General features: G+C 49.3%; 1 protein-coding gene across 7 annotated transcripts in view; it reads right to left on the bottom strand.

The window, feature by feature from the left end:
• Positions 1 to 17,493, bottom strand: part of GTF2I (general transcription factor IIi) — a 1,662,009-nt gene that overhangs the window by 1,292,398 nt on the left and 352,118 nt on the right. For 4 of the 7 annotated variants that reach the window (XM_085649793.1, XM_085649794.1, XM_085649792.1 and 1 more), the window contains exon 10: positions 15,952 to 16,005. The exons of the other annotated variants lie outside the window; for them this stretch is intronic. In XM_085649793.1, the coding sequence (XP_085505919.1) occupies positions 15,952 to 16,005 (54 nt within the window). The remainder of the gene's footprint in view (positions 1 to 15,951; positions 16,006 to 17,493) is intronic. 7 annotated transcript variants of the gene reach the window in all.

Genomic DNA, 17,493 nt, shown 5'->3' with positions numbered 1-17,493 from the left:
TGGATAAGTGGGTGGATAAGTGGGTGGTGGGGTTGCAGCTCTCAGACACTGCCACAATGTCCCTGGCTTGGACTCTTTCAGTGATACTCTGACTTTCATCCCTGCACATGCATAAAACCGCTAGAGTCATTGCTACTCGGGGTTGCGTATAGCTACTACCGACGCAGCCAGTATCTTACACGATCAACTACTCCAAATGCACCAGCTCTGCCCTTGTTACGCCTGCCCAGAGGCGATGTCACCACCTCCTCTGCGGATCTTACCGCTTGGCTTAAAGACTGCATACACACACACTGGGGGACTTCCAACGAGATGGTGCTTTGGTACCTTATGATATATTGGCAGAAGAAGAGGGGCTACCTGCGGGCCACTTTGATACAAACCTCATTGTTTGGGGCGCTGGGTGGCAAATGGGGGAGAAATGTCAAGGGAACCTTCAACACACTTCACGGTACAGTACCTACATGTTATGGGGACAGGTCAAATCTCACAAGATGGTTTGCAGCCTCCACCACAGAGCAGTGCCTCACACCCCTGAGGCAACGCTGGAAAGAGGAACTAGTCTGTCCTTGTACGAATAAGGAGTGAGCCTCCTCATTTGTCAGTACGGTCAATGACCCTCAGAACACTCGCTTCCACCTTATGCAATACTACATAATTCAAAGGGCCTATCACACACCTGCTAAATTTAACAGATACTTTCAACAAGCAGATGCTCACTGCCCCAGATGTAATTTCCTAGATGCCAACCTCCTGCATATGCTATTGGCATGTCCACACGACGACATACTGGCGACAAGTAACCACCCAAATGACCTCCAGTACAGGCCGCACAAATTTGCACACGGGGGAGACGTGCATCTTGGGTCTCTTTCGCACGACTAAGAGACAAAAGGTCACAAGACATTGGAAATTGCCTGAAACTCCCCCTCTGGTAGCATGGCATCAGCTGTTACTGGTGTGCGCTCAAGCTGGACGAACTGCACTATACAAAGAAGACAACTATAGCCAAGTGGGACACTATAAGACATGACTTCCAAAACTACCACAACTCAGGCTCAGAACAGGTAGACGCTGCAGTGGGATGGATGGAACAGGAGTGGAATTGTAGCTTTCTAGCATTAGTCCGATCAGACATTGGCAGCATTTCAGCCCCTTATAATGCTTAGGGCCCTCTGGGTTCATGGATGGGAAATGTGTACACTTTCATTTGAGGAATTGGGAGGATGGGCGAGGATGGGAAAACTAAAGTTGGGCAGGTTTGTATTGTTCCCTTTTTTTTATTCCCACTTCGATTCATATTTATCTTTCCTTTTTTGATCACTTTGATGAATTCCTGATGATCTAGAGAGGGACTTCCGCCCATGCTACTGCCACATGTCATTAGCCCCGCAGTGAGAAAACCACTAGAGCACAGCAAAGTCCCCCATGCACAGAGCCGGCCATGCCTTGAGACCTCCGAATTGGACTTCATGCCTGTTCATTAATGCACGTGGCCCTCTCCTCTGCGGCAAACGCTGTCCTCGTATGTGGCCTCCTTTAGTACCATATGTGAAGTTGTTGTATAGTTGGCATTGTCTCCGACTCTGATCTGTGGACCCCTTGACCACGTTCATGTTTCTTTAACAAAAAAACAATAAAAGATTTAAACAAAACAATTACACACACTCTGTGTGCCATGTCCCCAGATACTGCATGAAATATATGTAGCTCACCCCTACAGCAGGCCTTACAGCTCGAAGGCAGGGTGCATTATATTACATGTGTGGTCATATCTGCATTAGTAGATATGCCCATGTGCTGTCTAGTTCAACTACTAGACAGTACAGTACAAGTGAATAGGAATAAATAGGAAAGCCATCATAAGTATATGTTATATGTACTGGATTTAGGAAACTGCCTTTCTATATGGTGGACCAAAATGGGGTACACTACGCAGAGTCCAGGCGAGGGCGTTCCTAAATGCATTCTTTTGTGGCAGTGTGAGCAAGCTGTTTAGGCTTATCAGAGGATAGTGTTAAGCATTTATTGCACACACAGAGTCCTTAAGTGAGACACACACACTCAAAGAAATCCGACACCAATTTTTTAAAATAACAGGTTTTTAATGTGAATTTAGACACCGTGATCATTGTAATCAAGTAAATACTTTGATATAGTGATTTTCAGAGAATGAGAAAATGCAAAAAACGGCAATGTTATCCTATGGAGGAAAAACATACGGCATATGGTCACGTCAACGACTATGCTCCTGGACCATTTATATTAATGGGAAACAGTCCTTTTGAAAGGAGGCTGCAAGGGGAGTGCAGCGGCAACAAGCAAGATGACCGCTTGCTAGTGAAGCTCCGGTGGCTGTGGGCCGTAAGCATGCGAGGCTCACCTGTAATGGGCATTTGACCACATCGACTGTATGGGATTCTACCCCGGTAAGCGGTGGGGCATCGAGAACGGCAGTGGTTTCTATTTTGTGGGCCTGCATGCCATAGACTATGAGGGGGAGCCGCGCTGACTGACACCACATCAGAGGCCCCGCGGCGACAGGGGCCGAGAGTGAGCCTGAGGCTACTGAGTCCTGCCGGGGCCTCAGGTCCCTCATATCCATAGACTTCGAGCCTGGGGGTTCTGCGCTGGTGACGTGGGAGGCCGCGGACCCTAGACTGGCCTGCGGTGCCAGTCTGCGCCGGCCCTGCTGGTCGCACTTTCCTGGGCGAGCTCTGCTGCCTGCAGCCCGATGAGTGACTGTCTCTCCAGGTGGAACCGGCCTGGCGGTGGGGACTTGCCTGTGGGTTCCGGCTCCATCTCCCTCATCTGCTTGTTTTGGCGCCTCTGGCTGTGGGAGTGGTCTCCAGTACGCCTCCCGGCCCGGAACCTGCCTCATGGCCCAGCAGTGACCGGCTACTCCGTGCGGGGCCTGCTCTCCTCCGTCTGATCTGCAAGACCTACTGGCGCAGGTATAGTCATTGGTCTGGAGGTAGCTGCTGCGAATGCCCCTCATATTAGACCCTCCGGTCATGTTGCTCCCTCTTTTGCGGTCTTCTGTATTAGGGGCCTACTAGACATTCTACTTTGTGGCTGTTGCCTGGGGCACCATCATCTGCCCTCATTTCCATGGGCCCCTAACTGGACTACATTCTCCTGGTCTCAACCCAGCGCCTTGTGTTGGTGATACCGCATTATCATTGCAACAACTCCTGCCTGTCGAACCCTATAGTACTTTGAATGATTTGTTTGGCTGTGTCACAGCAGAGTTTGGGAGACCTAAACTGCCTTGCAGGGGCATTATATTCCATTTTGGAACACCTATGCAGCTGTGCAATTCCCTGATTTATCTCTCCTGTTCCTGCCATCAATGATGGGCTGAAATGACCCCAAACAATGCAAACTGCTTTTTGAACAATCCAAAGCCTCCGGCCACCAGGGTACCCACTCTGATACAGAAGAACCGATAGACAGGGAGACGAATTCCGATATTGTAGGAGGGACTGCAGCCATCATGGCGGAGCTCGGGGATGGATTCCGCTCTATAGATGCCAGATTTGATGCCCTCACCAGCTGTATTGATTTATTGGGAAAACGACTGGATCAACAGTCTACAGGCTAGACGGGGCCGAGGAGCATATCTCCAAACTCAAGGATGGTGCGACAGGCACCTGGAGAAGCTGAAGCATCTTTTGAAAACAGTGGCCATTAAAAACAAAGATATGCAAGTACAGTCCAGGAGAAACAATATTCGAAATTGCTGAGACAACCAACATGGGACGGCCGGGTGTCTATGTGGAACTACTCCTTTCAGAGGTTTTTGACTGCAATACCTTTACCTCTGCTTTTGCTGAAGAGCGTGTACAATGCACCCTTGGCCCGCTGTTCCCTGTGGGCGACACTCCACGGCCCCTTCTTGAGCTCCTGCTCAACCATCGAGACAGGGACACTATTCTTCAATAGGGCCGGAAGCGCGGTCCGCTATCATATCAAGGCTCCTCTATTCCATTCTTCCCGGATGTTACTATGAACCATCCAAGAGGCTAAGCAAAAATATACTGATGCTAAAACATGTTGCACAAATTGTGCATTAAATATGCAATGCTCTACCCTGCGAGGTTGTGGGTCGAAGTCAACGACAAAGCTCACTTCTTCGATACACCTGCAGTGGTGATGGACTTCTGTAAACACATTACATCTGGATCTCCATCTCGACGCACTGCTCCAGAACGCCGGGCTCCTCTTCCCCCGTGGGGCGCAACAAGGCCATCCACTTTCTGCCCACCTCTTCTATATGGTCTTTGCTGGATTGAGTCCCCATCGCCGCTGCCCTAGTTGTATCCCTTCCACAATGATGCTCTACGTAATCAGATATTCCGCCTGGAGCTGCGAGATGCAGTAGTTGAATACTTCGCTTTAAATGATAGTATGGTGTCTACTAACGGTACTCTATGGGAGGCTTTCAAAGCCTATATCTGCTGCGTATGTATGGTCAAGCATGTAGGCATCCTAAAAGCTATCAGTTCACAATTACACTGGATTGAGTCAGCACTGAGGGATCTATCCGGAGCGGATTTATTATCAGGCTTCTCCCCTCAGCTCCATGAGCGCTCGGTCTTGAAGAGTTCTGAGACCTGGCGGACAGAGATATTGTTCATGGGGAAACATGCCACTGGTAGGCACTACGGAGAGCGCGAGAAACCAGGGCACACATTGGTGCACATTCAGCGCCGTAAGCCACTCAGAGGCTACATCACTGAACTCCAAACCAGTACCGGTGCCTCCATAACCCATACAGAGGGCATACTAGCAGAATTTCAAGAAAAAATTGTACACCTCTCGCTCATCAGGCCTTGAATCCACGATCGCAGAATATCTTACGAAAGTCGCGATGGTGTGGATCGATGACAGACAGCGTAGCTTCCTAGCTGAACCAATAATACTCAAAGAAATAGTACAGGCAATAGACTCCCTAGATGGGACTAAGGCCCCTGGCCTTGACGGGCTCACGGGAGCGTTCCATAAGGTATATAAGCATTTACTGGCTCCACGTCTTCTTGCCTTGTATACGGAATCCCTGAATACGGACTCTCTACCACCTTCGCTCCGCAAGGCAGATATATTATTGAAGCCAGACAACGACCCAAGTCTGTGCTCCTCTTATCGCCCACTGTTGCTTCTAATTTTAGACAACAAAATTCTTGCTGAGGTCATTGCCACCAGACTGTTTTTGTTGATGGAACATATCTCCTCAGTTCAATACGGCTTTATTCAATATTGGTCTACTGCTGGATGCAGAGAAGGCTTTCGACTCCCTGAATTGCCCTTCATTAGAGCAACTCTACTGAAACTCAGCCTGTCTAGCTGTTTTTTAGCCTTGATTATGCTTATGTATGCCGGTCCTGTGGCATGCCAAGAGTGAATGGTTCCCTTACAGATGCATCTCCCATCACAAGCAGTACCAGGCAGGGCTGCCCACTTCACCTCCTTTTATTATAGCAATGGACCCTTTGGTCCGCCACTTCCAGGAGCGTCTGGTCTCCGGCTCACAGATGGCCAGCTTCTGCTTTCTCTTTATGCAGACGATACATTATAGATTGCTCATCTTCCCTTGGACAATCCCCCCACCCCCCCTTTTGATTCGTGAGATTTTGTGATTCAGTGGCCTCTCGGGTCTTCATATTAACTGGACTAAATCCGAACTATTCTCACTCACTGACAGAACCAATCCAGTAGAACTAGACTACCCTTTGGCCTGGTTTGAAGACTCCACCAAGTATCTGGGCATCTACCTTCATGGAGATAAAGACAAAGTACTCCGACTCAATTATGGCCCGGCCATAGACAGACTTTTCTCCCAAATAGAACGTTGGATCAAACTCCCCTGGTCACTGGTAGACCTGGTGATGAAAATCAAAATTGTTGTCCTTCGAATCCTTTATCTTTTTCTCATCATTCCCGTCCCACTGACACCATCATTTTTAATTTCCCTCCGTAGCCTCTTACTTTTTAGGCTGGCCCAGATAAGCCGGAGTAACACCTAAACACTCCCCTACGACCGCGGTTGCTAAGGAGTGCTAGACCTCCATTTGTACTCTCTTCCTATCAATATACCCATTGTTGGTATCCTGCAGATGCTAGTCTCCCCTATCTCCGACCCGAAAGGGATCAACTCTGTGACATCACTCATCTGTCCCGCCGAAGGGCATTCACCTAGATATTACGGACAACCAAACCATATCCACCACTTGCTGGACGTGGAGAAAACTTCACGGACTCCTCAGAAGCGGTCCCCTGTATTCCCCAGCCCTCCGTTTGACAGCCAATTTGTGGCTCCCCCTTACGAAAGAGAGCATTGTCAAACATAACCTGTTGATGCATGATATGCATACTATCAGAGTTATGTTCCCTGATGCCCATGTTCTACCACACACCAAGGAGGCCCGTTGTCACAACACCTCGTACATGGACCATTTAATTTTACGACAACTCCATGTCTCCACCGAACATGTGAGATAGGCCTTGGGGGAAGGTCTGGGGCATCCATTGTTCGATAAGGAATAGTCTTATTTTTATTCATAAACAAAGCTAGTTTCTGTTAATCACAGGCATATATTTCAAGTTCCTCCTCAGAGCTTACATAATCCCTACGGACCTTGCACGTTTTGACCTCATGCATTCCACGAACTGCCCTAAATGCCAAGTCCTGGGTGCCGACTTCGCTCATTTAACCTGAATGTATCCATGTGTCAACCGTTAATGGCGCTCCGTCTTTTCCCTGCTCTTCATGGGGACTGATTCCACCATCACACCAGATCCCTTGGTGGCCCTACTAAGTTACACATGACATATCTAAATCTGTTCGCAGATTTGTATCTATTGCACTCATTCTTGCAAAATGTGAGCTGAGGCAGTGGAAGAGTCCCAACAGAACCGACGTGGCTCCATAGTTTGTCACACTGTGATATGATTAGTGACGACTATGCACAATTACAACCACGCACCTCGAGACCTAAAGATGTCTGCCAGCCACTGAGATTATTTGCTTTCTTTAGAATCCAATGACTCCGACTGAACAATTACTCTCTACTTTAGTATCAACTTCTCAATTCTGAACTATCTTTCTTATTATGTATCTGGCACCCAAACTTTGTATTGTCTTATAAGATTGTTTCTCTTTCCTGGTTTTGTTGCCTCATTTATCAATATTGTCAAATTGTTAACTGCCGAATCATAATTTCTGTTACCACCCTGCATAGAATGTTTTTCCTCTTATTACTGTTTTTTTCTAACTTTGTATGCCTCGTTCTATCACAATAATATTTCAATAAAAATATTTTAAAAAATAGCTGCAAGCTGGGATTGGGGGGCCAGCCTGGTTGAACCCACAAGGGGGCTCAGGCCTTGAGCACACAGGGACTGTGTCGGTCCATTCAAACTCTCAGACGACGGGGTGGGGGTAGGGGGGGGGGGGGGGGGGGTGGTGGGGGTAGAGATTAGGAGGTAGGGTGGGGGTGGCAGTTTGTGTGTAGTGGTGCTTTGTCCGGTGGAGTAGCGCTGCTGAAACTCTTGCACTTTTCGGTTCCTGCAGAAAGAGGCTGCAAGTGGCAACTGGGGGACCAATCTGGCCAATCCCAAAGGTAGGCTCAGCTCCTGAGGGTCGCAGGACCATGTTGGCACCAAAGTCTCTATTGGACTTGGGCTGTGGAGCACAGATGTAGGGGGTCACGTTCAGTTAGACTATCAGGGAATACCTCTACGGTACCTTCTGGGTACATGTATTAATAGATTTGACACCAAAATCAGTGTGGGTTTATTAATATAAGGTATTTGATACCAAACACCATAGGTTTCAGGAAAGCCATTAGGTAGCTGGGAAACCTGGTTTAACTAGTGCCCAGTACATACTTTAATATAGCTTCCCTGCTCACTTGAAATATCCAGCAATGGAACTAGACATTACGGGGGCATAGCTGCTCATGCTGATATGTCCTCACATACGCTATAATGTACCCTGCATTAGGGCTCCAAGGCCTGCTGTAGGGGTGACTTACATATAGCCCATGCAGCGCCTTTGGCATAGCATCTGGCTCGGAAATTACTAAAGGACAAATCGCCAGGTCACTTTCTCTCACCTGCAGACTATGCCTTGCCCCTCGGCAGCGACCTGGCCAGTGAACAATAGCATAGGGCTCAGATTTTATTCCCTATGAACTACCACATTTCAGTTCAATTTCAAATGAATTATGCACAGTCAAACTTTTTGATTAATTGTTTTAAGTTTGCTTTGCTACTTCTGTAATAGCACAGAATTTTACTGTAATAGAGGCAAGTATGGAACAATTCTGGATTGCTTGTTTTACTACACCAGTGTTTTAATCTGTCTTGCTGTTACTATTCTGTGATGGTTGTAAGCAATCACACCATCAGTCATACTTCATACTTTGTCTTTGGCATGGCACACAGGAGTGTGTCATTTAGTGTTTTCGAACATGGTTTGCACCATGTCACGCATCCTGTAATGGCAGTCTGTGTGGAATGTGTGTGTAGGTCCCTTGAGGTGACATAAGACATGCTGCAGGATATGGGACCTTCTTTAGTACCCATACCCTCGTTACCTGGAGTATCATTACCTAGGAATTTACAGGGTTACTAAAGTCTTTAGTCCACTGTGAAATAATCAGACAACACTTTGTTTTAAGAAAGGATCACTGGCACGGAGGTCTGGTTAGCAGGCCTCAGTGCACTGCAAAAGTCGACAATCAGCATTTAGTAGCTAAAAGAGAGGCAAAAACAGGGGAGGATGGATTTGGGAGGACTACTGCGACAAAACCCCAGGTTCCTACACAGGGCATTGGTCATTACGATTTCACTAGCTACATGATACTTTCACTGAAACCTAGGGTGTTTGGGTGTAGGTCTTAATAAATTCATATTGATGCAAGTAGCAGATTTATTAAGACAAGGTGCTTGATAACAGAGGGCACCTTAGAGGTTTTCCCTGAACATTTGCAGCCTCTAATGTGCTGGCTGACTGGTGCAGACAAGCCTGCCACCACAGACCGGTTTCTGACCCCCCTGCAGGTGAGGGCCTACACTCTCGGAGGGAAACTATAATGCCTGCTTGGGTTGGAGATGCGGTCACCTCCTTAGAGCAGGAAGGCTAGTAATCAACAAATCAAGGTAGGAGGCTTCAAAGGCCTCTGCCATCTTTGATATGCAACACCAGCTTCTTCCAGACAGGAGTAATGCCACCCCGTCCCCATGGCCCATTTGGCACCTGGACAGGCGAGACAATTAGCTAGTCAGGAGGTGTGTTCACTATCAGACTAGTGACACCCCTATGGTGGGCTACCTGGAGAGAAGACAAAAAGTAGATTTCCACCATCTTTGTGTTTGGTGACATTAGATACATGGGTCAGGTTTATGCCCACTCCCTACAGGAAGTGGGCATATATGGGGTGTAGGCACCCCAAAGGTAAGTAGCCCACAGGCTACCCTACACTTCCTTCAACACCCCTAAATGGAGTATTTAGGTGGCACCCATGACAACTGGGGGTCAGATTCTAAAGGCAAAAGAGCGAAGAAGCGAACATTTTGGACCAGCTGCGGACTTTTTGGTGCCAAACCCTGCCTACACCTGTCCCGACAAATGCGATAAACCGACTCACCTGCCGCTGTGCATCTCTCAAGAACGCCGGTGAACTGTCAGCACTTCGCAAATTGCCAGAAATCTCCCTTGAAGGAGCTACTCCCCTGCAGCTTGCAGGAACGAAGCAGCAAAGTCTGGTCCACTGCTCTGCTGCCTCCGGGTTCCACTGATGCAGCAGCTACCCAGGAAGAGGTAGTCGTGCTCCAGAAGATCAGATTCATCTCCCGTCTAATTGAGAAGCTGCCAAGACCAACCGGGAGCCGCACAGCACCAACACCCAGGGTACCGGACTCTTTGCAGCAACCAATGCCAGATTGAGTACAATCCGGACACCAACAACTCTAAGACCGAACAGCCATCAAGGGACGTCAGCACAGCAAAGACACCTCTTTGAGAGTGGCCCAGCTGTCCTGTTTTTGTACTTTCAACAGGCGAGACCGTCAACCATGAGCTCCTGTGATTCACCAGCCCAGTCAACCCAACCACTCTGCACCAGAGTGCCCCAGCCCTAGTTCCAGAGAACCAACAGTGCTTCGTTGCTCTCAGGCCCCTCACGAACCGAGTTCCCTGTTGAGAGCTCCCGGACTTGTCCCCAAATCCTCCACTGCAGCCCGTTTCTAGGTAGCCCGCTTCTAGGTACCCCTGCCCCTTTGGATCTAGCACGCAAAGCTACCAACCCGACCAGGAAAGCTTTACTGCATTTAGGTAAACATTTTACTTACTTGTAAAAATATATAACCCGAAAAGTACTTTTAGGAAAGTGCCCCATTTTGCATGGATGCTCCCCACTTTTTGCCTAATGTTGAAGTTCTTTGGCTAAGTGTGCCCTGGGTTCCTGCTAACCAGGTACCAGAGCCTATGTTATTTCCTTAAAACTGTACCTTTGCAAACCCAATTTGCACCTCTTTGGCCACATGCAAGTCCCTTGTAAAAGGTACCAAGGGCACAATGACCGGGGAAGGCCTCTAAGGATTGAAGCACCTATTGTGCCACCCTTAGAGGCCATGTATCTAACTCAAACACACACACAAAACACACACACACACACACACACATAACCCCCCCCCCCCCACCCCCTCCCCTCCCCCTTTGCAGGCTGCGTGTTTTGGTGCAGAGAAAAGTGAAGAGTCGACATGCCAACAATCTACTGCCTATGGTATAGGTAAGTCACCCTATGCCACAGATGAGGGTACAGGTGCAGGAGCGCAGTAGCTACTTAGACGCCATCCTCGCGCGCGGACGTTAGTTCTTTTACAAGACATTCCATGCCTGAAGCGCAGAGGCATGCAAGACACTGAGCACTGGTGCACAAAACTAGGGCCCTGAAAGGGATTCCCTGACCCTAGAAGTCAGTTTGCAGAAAAGGGTGGGATGGGTGGACCGGTAAGGAATCTATAACTAGTTTATGTCTCTTACAGATATATTGTTACCGAAGGTAAGTACCTTGTTCATCTGAAAGAGACGGTTAGTTATAGATTCTTTACCTTAGAATAGATACCCCAGAATAGATACCCCAGCAATATGAACCCCGAAGGTGGGTCGGCGAACCAAGTTCACATAAGAAAGTCCTGGAGAACATAACGGCCAAAGAAGCAGTCTCTCCGGACTTGGCTGTCCAGGCAGTAGTGTTTTGTGAACGTGTGCAGAGATGCCCACGTTGCTGCCTGACAGATGTCATTGAGGGGAACTCCCTGTCCCAAAGCAGTGGTAGCTGACGTTGCCCTGGTGGAATGTGCGCGCAGCCCCACTGGCGGCTCCTTCTTTCCTAAAGAGTAGCAAGCTTTTATGCACAAAACTACCCACCTAGAGATGGTCCATTTGTGCACGGCCTAACGCGGAAAGGCGTATAGAAGACCGCACCTCCACTTGCGACAAAAAGCGTCACCTAGCGAGTGCCGCCTTGGAAATTCCAACACGCAGAATTGCTGCCATTGCGTGTTCTCTTCAGAGGCAAATAGATCTAACCAAGGCTCTCCCCACTGCTTAAAGAGACCTTGCGCCAACTCAGAGTAAAGATGCCATTCGTGATCCAACATGCACCTGCGGCTGAGTTCATCCGCCCTGCATCCGCCCTGGGGTTCAGTGAACCTACCAGGTGTTGGACCACCTTGGACATGTCCTAATGTTCCAGCCATGTACAGAGGCGGAGAGCCTTCTGACAGGGTCCACGACCCCACCCGCCTTGTTTCTTGCAGTACCACATGGCTGTGGTGTTGTCGTTGGAACACCTGCACTACTCATCCCAGGATAGAGGGACTGTATGCTTTGAGTGCAAGATGAATCGCCCAGAGCTCCAGCAGGTTGATGTGGAGCCCGGATTCCGCCGGGGACCAGAGGCCCCTGATCTCAGCCTGTCCCATGTGACCACCCCACCCCACAAGTGATGCATCCGTCACCACTGTATACTCCGAGTGGGGGAAGGGAGAGGGATCTGCCGTTAACCGAATCCTGATTCTTTAGCCACCACTGCAATTGACGTGCAGTGCCTTGCGAGATCTGAAGGCAATCGGACAGATTCCCCTGATGCTGTGCCCACTGGAACTTCAGGTCCCACTGCACTGCCCGTATATGCCACCTGGCATGATCCACCAGCAGGATGCAGGAGGCCCAACCGCTGCAGAGGCTAAAATATCGGAATCACAGCCCGAATATCCCAGACTCGCTGCTCAGAAGGATAAACCCGAAACTGCATTGTGTCCAGAACCACTTTGATGAAAAGGAACTTCTGAGAGAGAATCAGTTTTAACTGCAGCATGTTGATAGTGAACCCAAGCAAATGCAGGAGTTCTGCTGTAGTCCGGAGGTGGGAGACGAGCCCGCCTTCAACAGCCAGTCGTCGAGATAGAGGAAGACTGGAATCACTGATCTGCGCAGATGAGCTGCGACCACCGCCATTACCTCTGAACACCCGAGGGGCACTGGTAAGGCCAGAGGGGAGCATGGTAAACTGAAAGTGCTTGTGGCCTACTGTGAATCGCAGGTAACGCCAGTGGGCCGGCAGGACGGGGATGTGAAAGTAAGCGTCTTCAAAGTGCAACGCTACCATCCAGTCTCCAGGGTCGAGGGCAGACAGGACCTGAGCTAGCATCAACATTTTGAACTTCTCCTTCCGGAGGAAGCGGTTGACGTTCCTGAGATCCAAGATAGGACGCAGGCCTTTGTCCTTCTGGAGCACCAGAAAGTAGTGGGAATAGCAATCACGACCTACTTCTGGGGCAGGAACTCGCTCGATGGCTCCCTTGGCCAATAGAGCCGAAACCTCCTGTTGGAGAAGGGCCAAGTGATCCTCAGTCATGCGAATGGTGAGGTGGCTTGGATGGAGGGGTAGTCTCGAAGGGGAGGGAGTAGCCCCTTCGGACTATCTGCAAAACCCACCTGTCCGACGTGATGGTGAGTCAGTGGGGGAGGTGATGGCGAATCCTGCCACCCACTGGCAAAAGGTGGCCATGAAAGGTCGGACTAGGAGGGCTTGCCCACTCGCTGGCCCCCAAACCCACAATGGTGGGTCCCACGTCCCCGGCCGCGCAGAGGCTGGACAGCTTGTGGCTCTGGGTGGAACGAGGTGGGGCACCCCTTCCGTAGCCATGAAATGCGCTGGGCAGGATGTGGATGCGAGACCCAAGGACCAGGCCGCAGCCCTGGTGTCCTTAAAGCGCTCAAGCGCATTGTCTGCTTTGTCGCCAAACAAGCAACTGTCATCAAAGGGCATGTCCAAAGGCGTAGCTTGGACATCACCCGAAAAGCCAGTAGACCTCAACCAGGCGTAGCATCTAAGGGCTATCGACATGGAAATTGTCCTGCCTAGTGAGTTTGCGGTGTCCAGCCCACACACTTCGCTGCGCCTCTCCCTTCCGCAACCGCACAGGAGAGCACAGGCCGGGCCTCCTCCGGATACTGTGGCAGCACCTGCGTCCCACACCCAGTGGGAGTAACAGCACAAAAGACATGCGGTGTTCACTGACCGCAGTCCTAAGCTGGAGGAAGAAAACATCTTCTTCCCAAGATAATCCAGCTTTTTGGATTCCCTATCCAGTGGTGCGTTGGGGAATGCGCCCTTGGAAGCCGAGGCTTGGACTACCAAGCTCTCAGGGATGGTGTTGGGAAAGGAAAATTGGGTCACCCAGGTGGTGGCGTTGGGCAATCATCCTAGCCACAGGAGCCTCTGTGTTGGGCTTGGACCAGGTGCCCAAAGGATGTCTGTAAGGGCCTCATTGAACGGCAGCAGGGGCTATGACGCGGCCGCTGCCGGCTGAAGCACCTCTATCAGGAGGTTAGTCCTGACAGCCACCGTAGGAAGCTCGAGGTTTAAGGCCTCGGCCACCCTACGCAACACCACTGCGTAAGATACACCCTCCTCCGTAGCCACTGTAGAGGGAGAAAGCATGCTAAGGTCATGAGACGTATTCAATCCACTGGCCAAACCAAACTCCTCTCTCCAGTGCGGTTCTACCAACTGGTCTGCTTGAGGGTCCACAGATCCCTCCCAGTCCTCCTCACCTTCCTTTGGTAGCCACTCAGGGTGATAAGAAACACCAGGGGAGAACACTGGTACAAAAGTACCGGTCGGCACCGATAATGACTTCGGTCTGGCTCCGCGTCTACATCGAGGTGGAGGCTGGGGACACAACCGGCATCGGAGGGGGCAGAGGTGTCGCCACTGGATTCGGCACCAGAGGTGTCACGAGGTCGACCGGCGTCGATCCGGATCCAGGTCTGGGTCCTTGGAGGCTTTATGGCGCCGAAGCCGCCGGCATCAAAGGTCTAAAGCCCCCAGCCGAGTCTGCGGTGGACGAGGGTGCGCCGGCATAGTCAGGCTGCCCGAAGATGCAATGCAAGGCTTCGTAAAAGCTTCGAAGCTGGGCAGGGGTCGCTCCGGCTCCCGGAAAGGGACGAAAGACCAGAGTCGACCCAACAGGCTCGGCGGGCGGAGCCAGACGGCTACTTTCTCCTTCCCTCAATGCATCGGCCAACGGACGGGGAGAAGGGAAAGCGCTACGGTGCTTCATCGCCTTCTTTTTGTGCTTCGACTTACCCAAAGACTTTGACGAGGAGTGGTGGTGATGACTCCGCGACCGGTACCCCGATCTCGCACTCGACCAGGACATTGAACGGCGTGGAACGGACTGTCCAGCCTTGAGAAGGTTTCGGGACAGCTGCCGCAAAGACTTCGGGTTCATGGCCCGGCAGTCGGAGCACAACTTCGGGTCACGCTCCAAACACCATATGCACATGAGGTGCGGTTCCGTAACCGACATCAGTTTGTGACAGGAGACTCAAGCCTTGAAGCCGGTTCAAGAAGGGGACATCCCTTCGAGCGACTCGAAAAGATGTTGACAAAAGTCGCAAAAAGGAGAGTCAAAGTGTGACTCTAGGTACTGCCATCTCTGGATCCGCGCTGGCTGCAGTGGAAAAAGTAGCAGGCGTCAGCGCGCGATGGCAGCGATTAAGTAGATACTGCAACTTTATTTTGGCAACAACACCACCGACAATGAACGCGGAGTCGACCAACGTCACCTACTGACGCGCAGGGGTACTGCTGAAGAATACATTCTCTAAATCCAGTCTGACGCCTAGGGGTAATTCTAAGGTGAGGAATACATAACTAATTGTCTCTTTCAGATACAGTTTTTGTTACTCTGTCTTGTATATTTAGAAATGAGACATGAAAACGCACAGTAAAATAAAGGGAAACGTTTTGTTCCCCAGTCAGCTCAAAATTTGATGAAATAGAATCTTTAGAGAGTCTAGTTTCTCTTAACTCATTTATTTCTTGGGCAAGCTACCTAAAGCTGTGGTCACATATTCTGTCACCTTGCCTATCCTTTCTGTTTAACAGATTATCTAATTATCTGCTAAAGACATAAACACATCCCACGTTACCCCCAGGCATTTTATACAGATATTTTAGTCTCCCATTTCGTGCACAGGCTGCTCAAAAATGTATAACTAAATGCAGTATTCCATTTCATTACCAATATCATAATGGTAAGCAACATCAATATTTTAACTCCAAACTCTTAGGTCTGTAGGACAAACTTATTTGCTACACTTGGCAAAATAAAATTAACAAAATGTTCATTTTCTCTGTGCAAACAGCAATAGGGAAGAAAATGTATGGTTTTATAACTGGAAAATAATTTTAAAAAAATTCCATGAGCGCTCAAAATATTTAATTTATTGAATTTTAAAAAAGACTCGCAGAAACCCTGTGCTATACTTTATGTGACTGTCTTCTAATCACTGCATGTTAAATGGTTTACTAATCACTTGCAACTGCAAACATTGTGATCCACGCCAAGACGTATTTATTTTCTAACCTTCAGCCGGAAAGTCTGCATCCGTCCCTTCATTTGATTCTTCACCATGGCTTCCTTTAAATAAATAAATGAAAAGACATGATTCCCAACTTTTGGGTGATTACAGAACATCTTATGGTCACCCTCAATTTCATGCAAAAGTTAATTGGTGTGAGAAGGCACATGAAGGCCTTAAGTCTATTAAAATCTGATACATTGGAACCAACTGTCTTTGTAGGGTCACAACGTTTGACAATGGGAGGGTAAAGTACCTGATCAATGATGCAATTAACTTCTCAGAGCATTTTGGGATGGTGAAGGATTTATTGTTAGGCAATCTTGTTGGTAGTGACCATAAGCTTCTTATTCGTTCACAACCTAGGGCGGTTAAACTAAGATCTGTGGCTCAATAGTTTGCCCCTTAACTGAAAAAATTATCGTAGAATAGTGTGGACTGCCAAATTAACACGTATTATATGTGCAATCCAACATACCCTTACACCACACAGTTCAGGCTTTTGAAAAATGTATTTCTTCCGTAAGTAATATGGCAGCTGTAGGGTTGGAAAGGGGTAGGGTCAGAAAGGACACTGACTTTTGAAAAGTAACAGGCTAAAGCAACGCCTAATAAGAAAATAAGAGGCATTCAGAGTAGGTGTGGAATAAAGGGATAGTCTTATAGAACCGCATAGGAAAGCCTTTAAGAAGGATATGCCACAAATCAAGTGGAGGGAAAGAAAGAACCTATGGGCTTCTGGACTATTTTTAACGGCATACTAGGGCTAGCCACACATCACAGTAGCTTCAAACCCGAGGAAACCTGGGTTAGTTACATCCCTACAGCTAGTTGCATGAAAGCAGTAAGCAAAGGCCTGAAAAATTGAAGGGCGCAAGGGCCTGGATAACATTTCCTCAGACATCATTAAACTTAACTTCCAACCTGTGGGCACAGGTCCTGGTACTGCTGCTTAAAGAAATAATTCAGGGGGGTATAATCTGCCAGATACCTGGAAAGGCAGCACTGGGGTGCCTTTATTTAAAACGGGAACTAGAGCTCCGCTCGTCATGGCACCCACCCATGGGGGAAGCGCTGGCGCTCCCCCCATGGGCAGCCCAACTAGCCCCCACAAAGGGAGATGGCAGGGAAGAGTTTCTGCTGCCACCTGGCCCCCTCACCCCCCCCCCGCACGGCATTCCCATAACATCAGCGCACGACGACGTCATCAGGAGCAGCCGGATGCACTGGAAGTCATTTGCTTCCAGGCGTCCAGCAGGAAACAAGTAAGTTTTGTTGCTCTGGTAGGGGGTCGGGGGGAGGAGAATTGGGATGCATTGAGGCATCGGGGGACAGGAAAGAGTTTTTCCTCTCCCCTGATGTCTCAATGCAGGGCAGTCCTGCAGCACAATCGCGCATGGCATTGCGATCGTGCAGCAGGAATGCCCCCACTAGGCACCAGTGATTTATTTTTTTGTTTAAAGGAAGCAAGGGTCGCTTCCTCAAGGGGCACATTATTTTTTAGACTTTTCTGCCCTTCCTGGGGAGAGATCGGTTGTGTTTTTTGG

Source organism: Triturus cristatus, chromosome 3_2, assembly GCF_964204655.1.
Source record: "Triturus cristatus chromosome 3_2, aTriCri1.1, whole genome shotgun sequence".
In the NCBI taxonomy this organism is placed as follows: domain Eukaryota; kingdom Metazoa; phylum Chordata; class Amphibia; order Caudata; family Salamandridae; genus Triturus; species Triturus cristatus.
The sequence above is the reverse complement of the archived record's forward strand: the minus strand, read 5'-3'. Positions and strand labels throughout refer to the sequence as shown.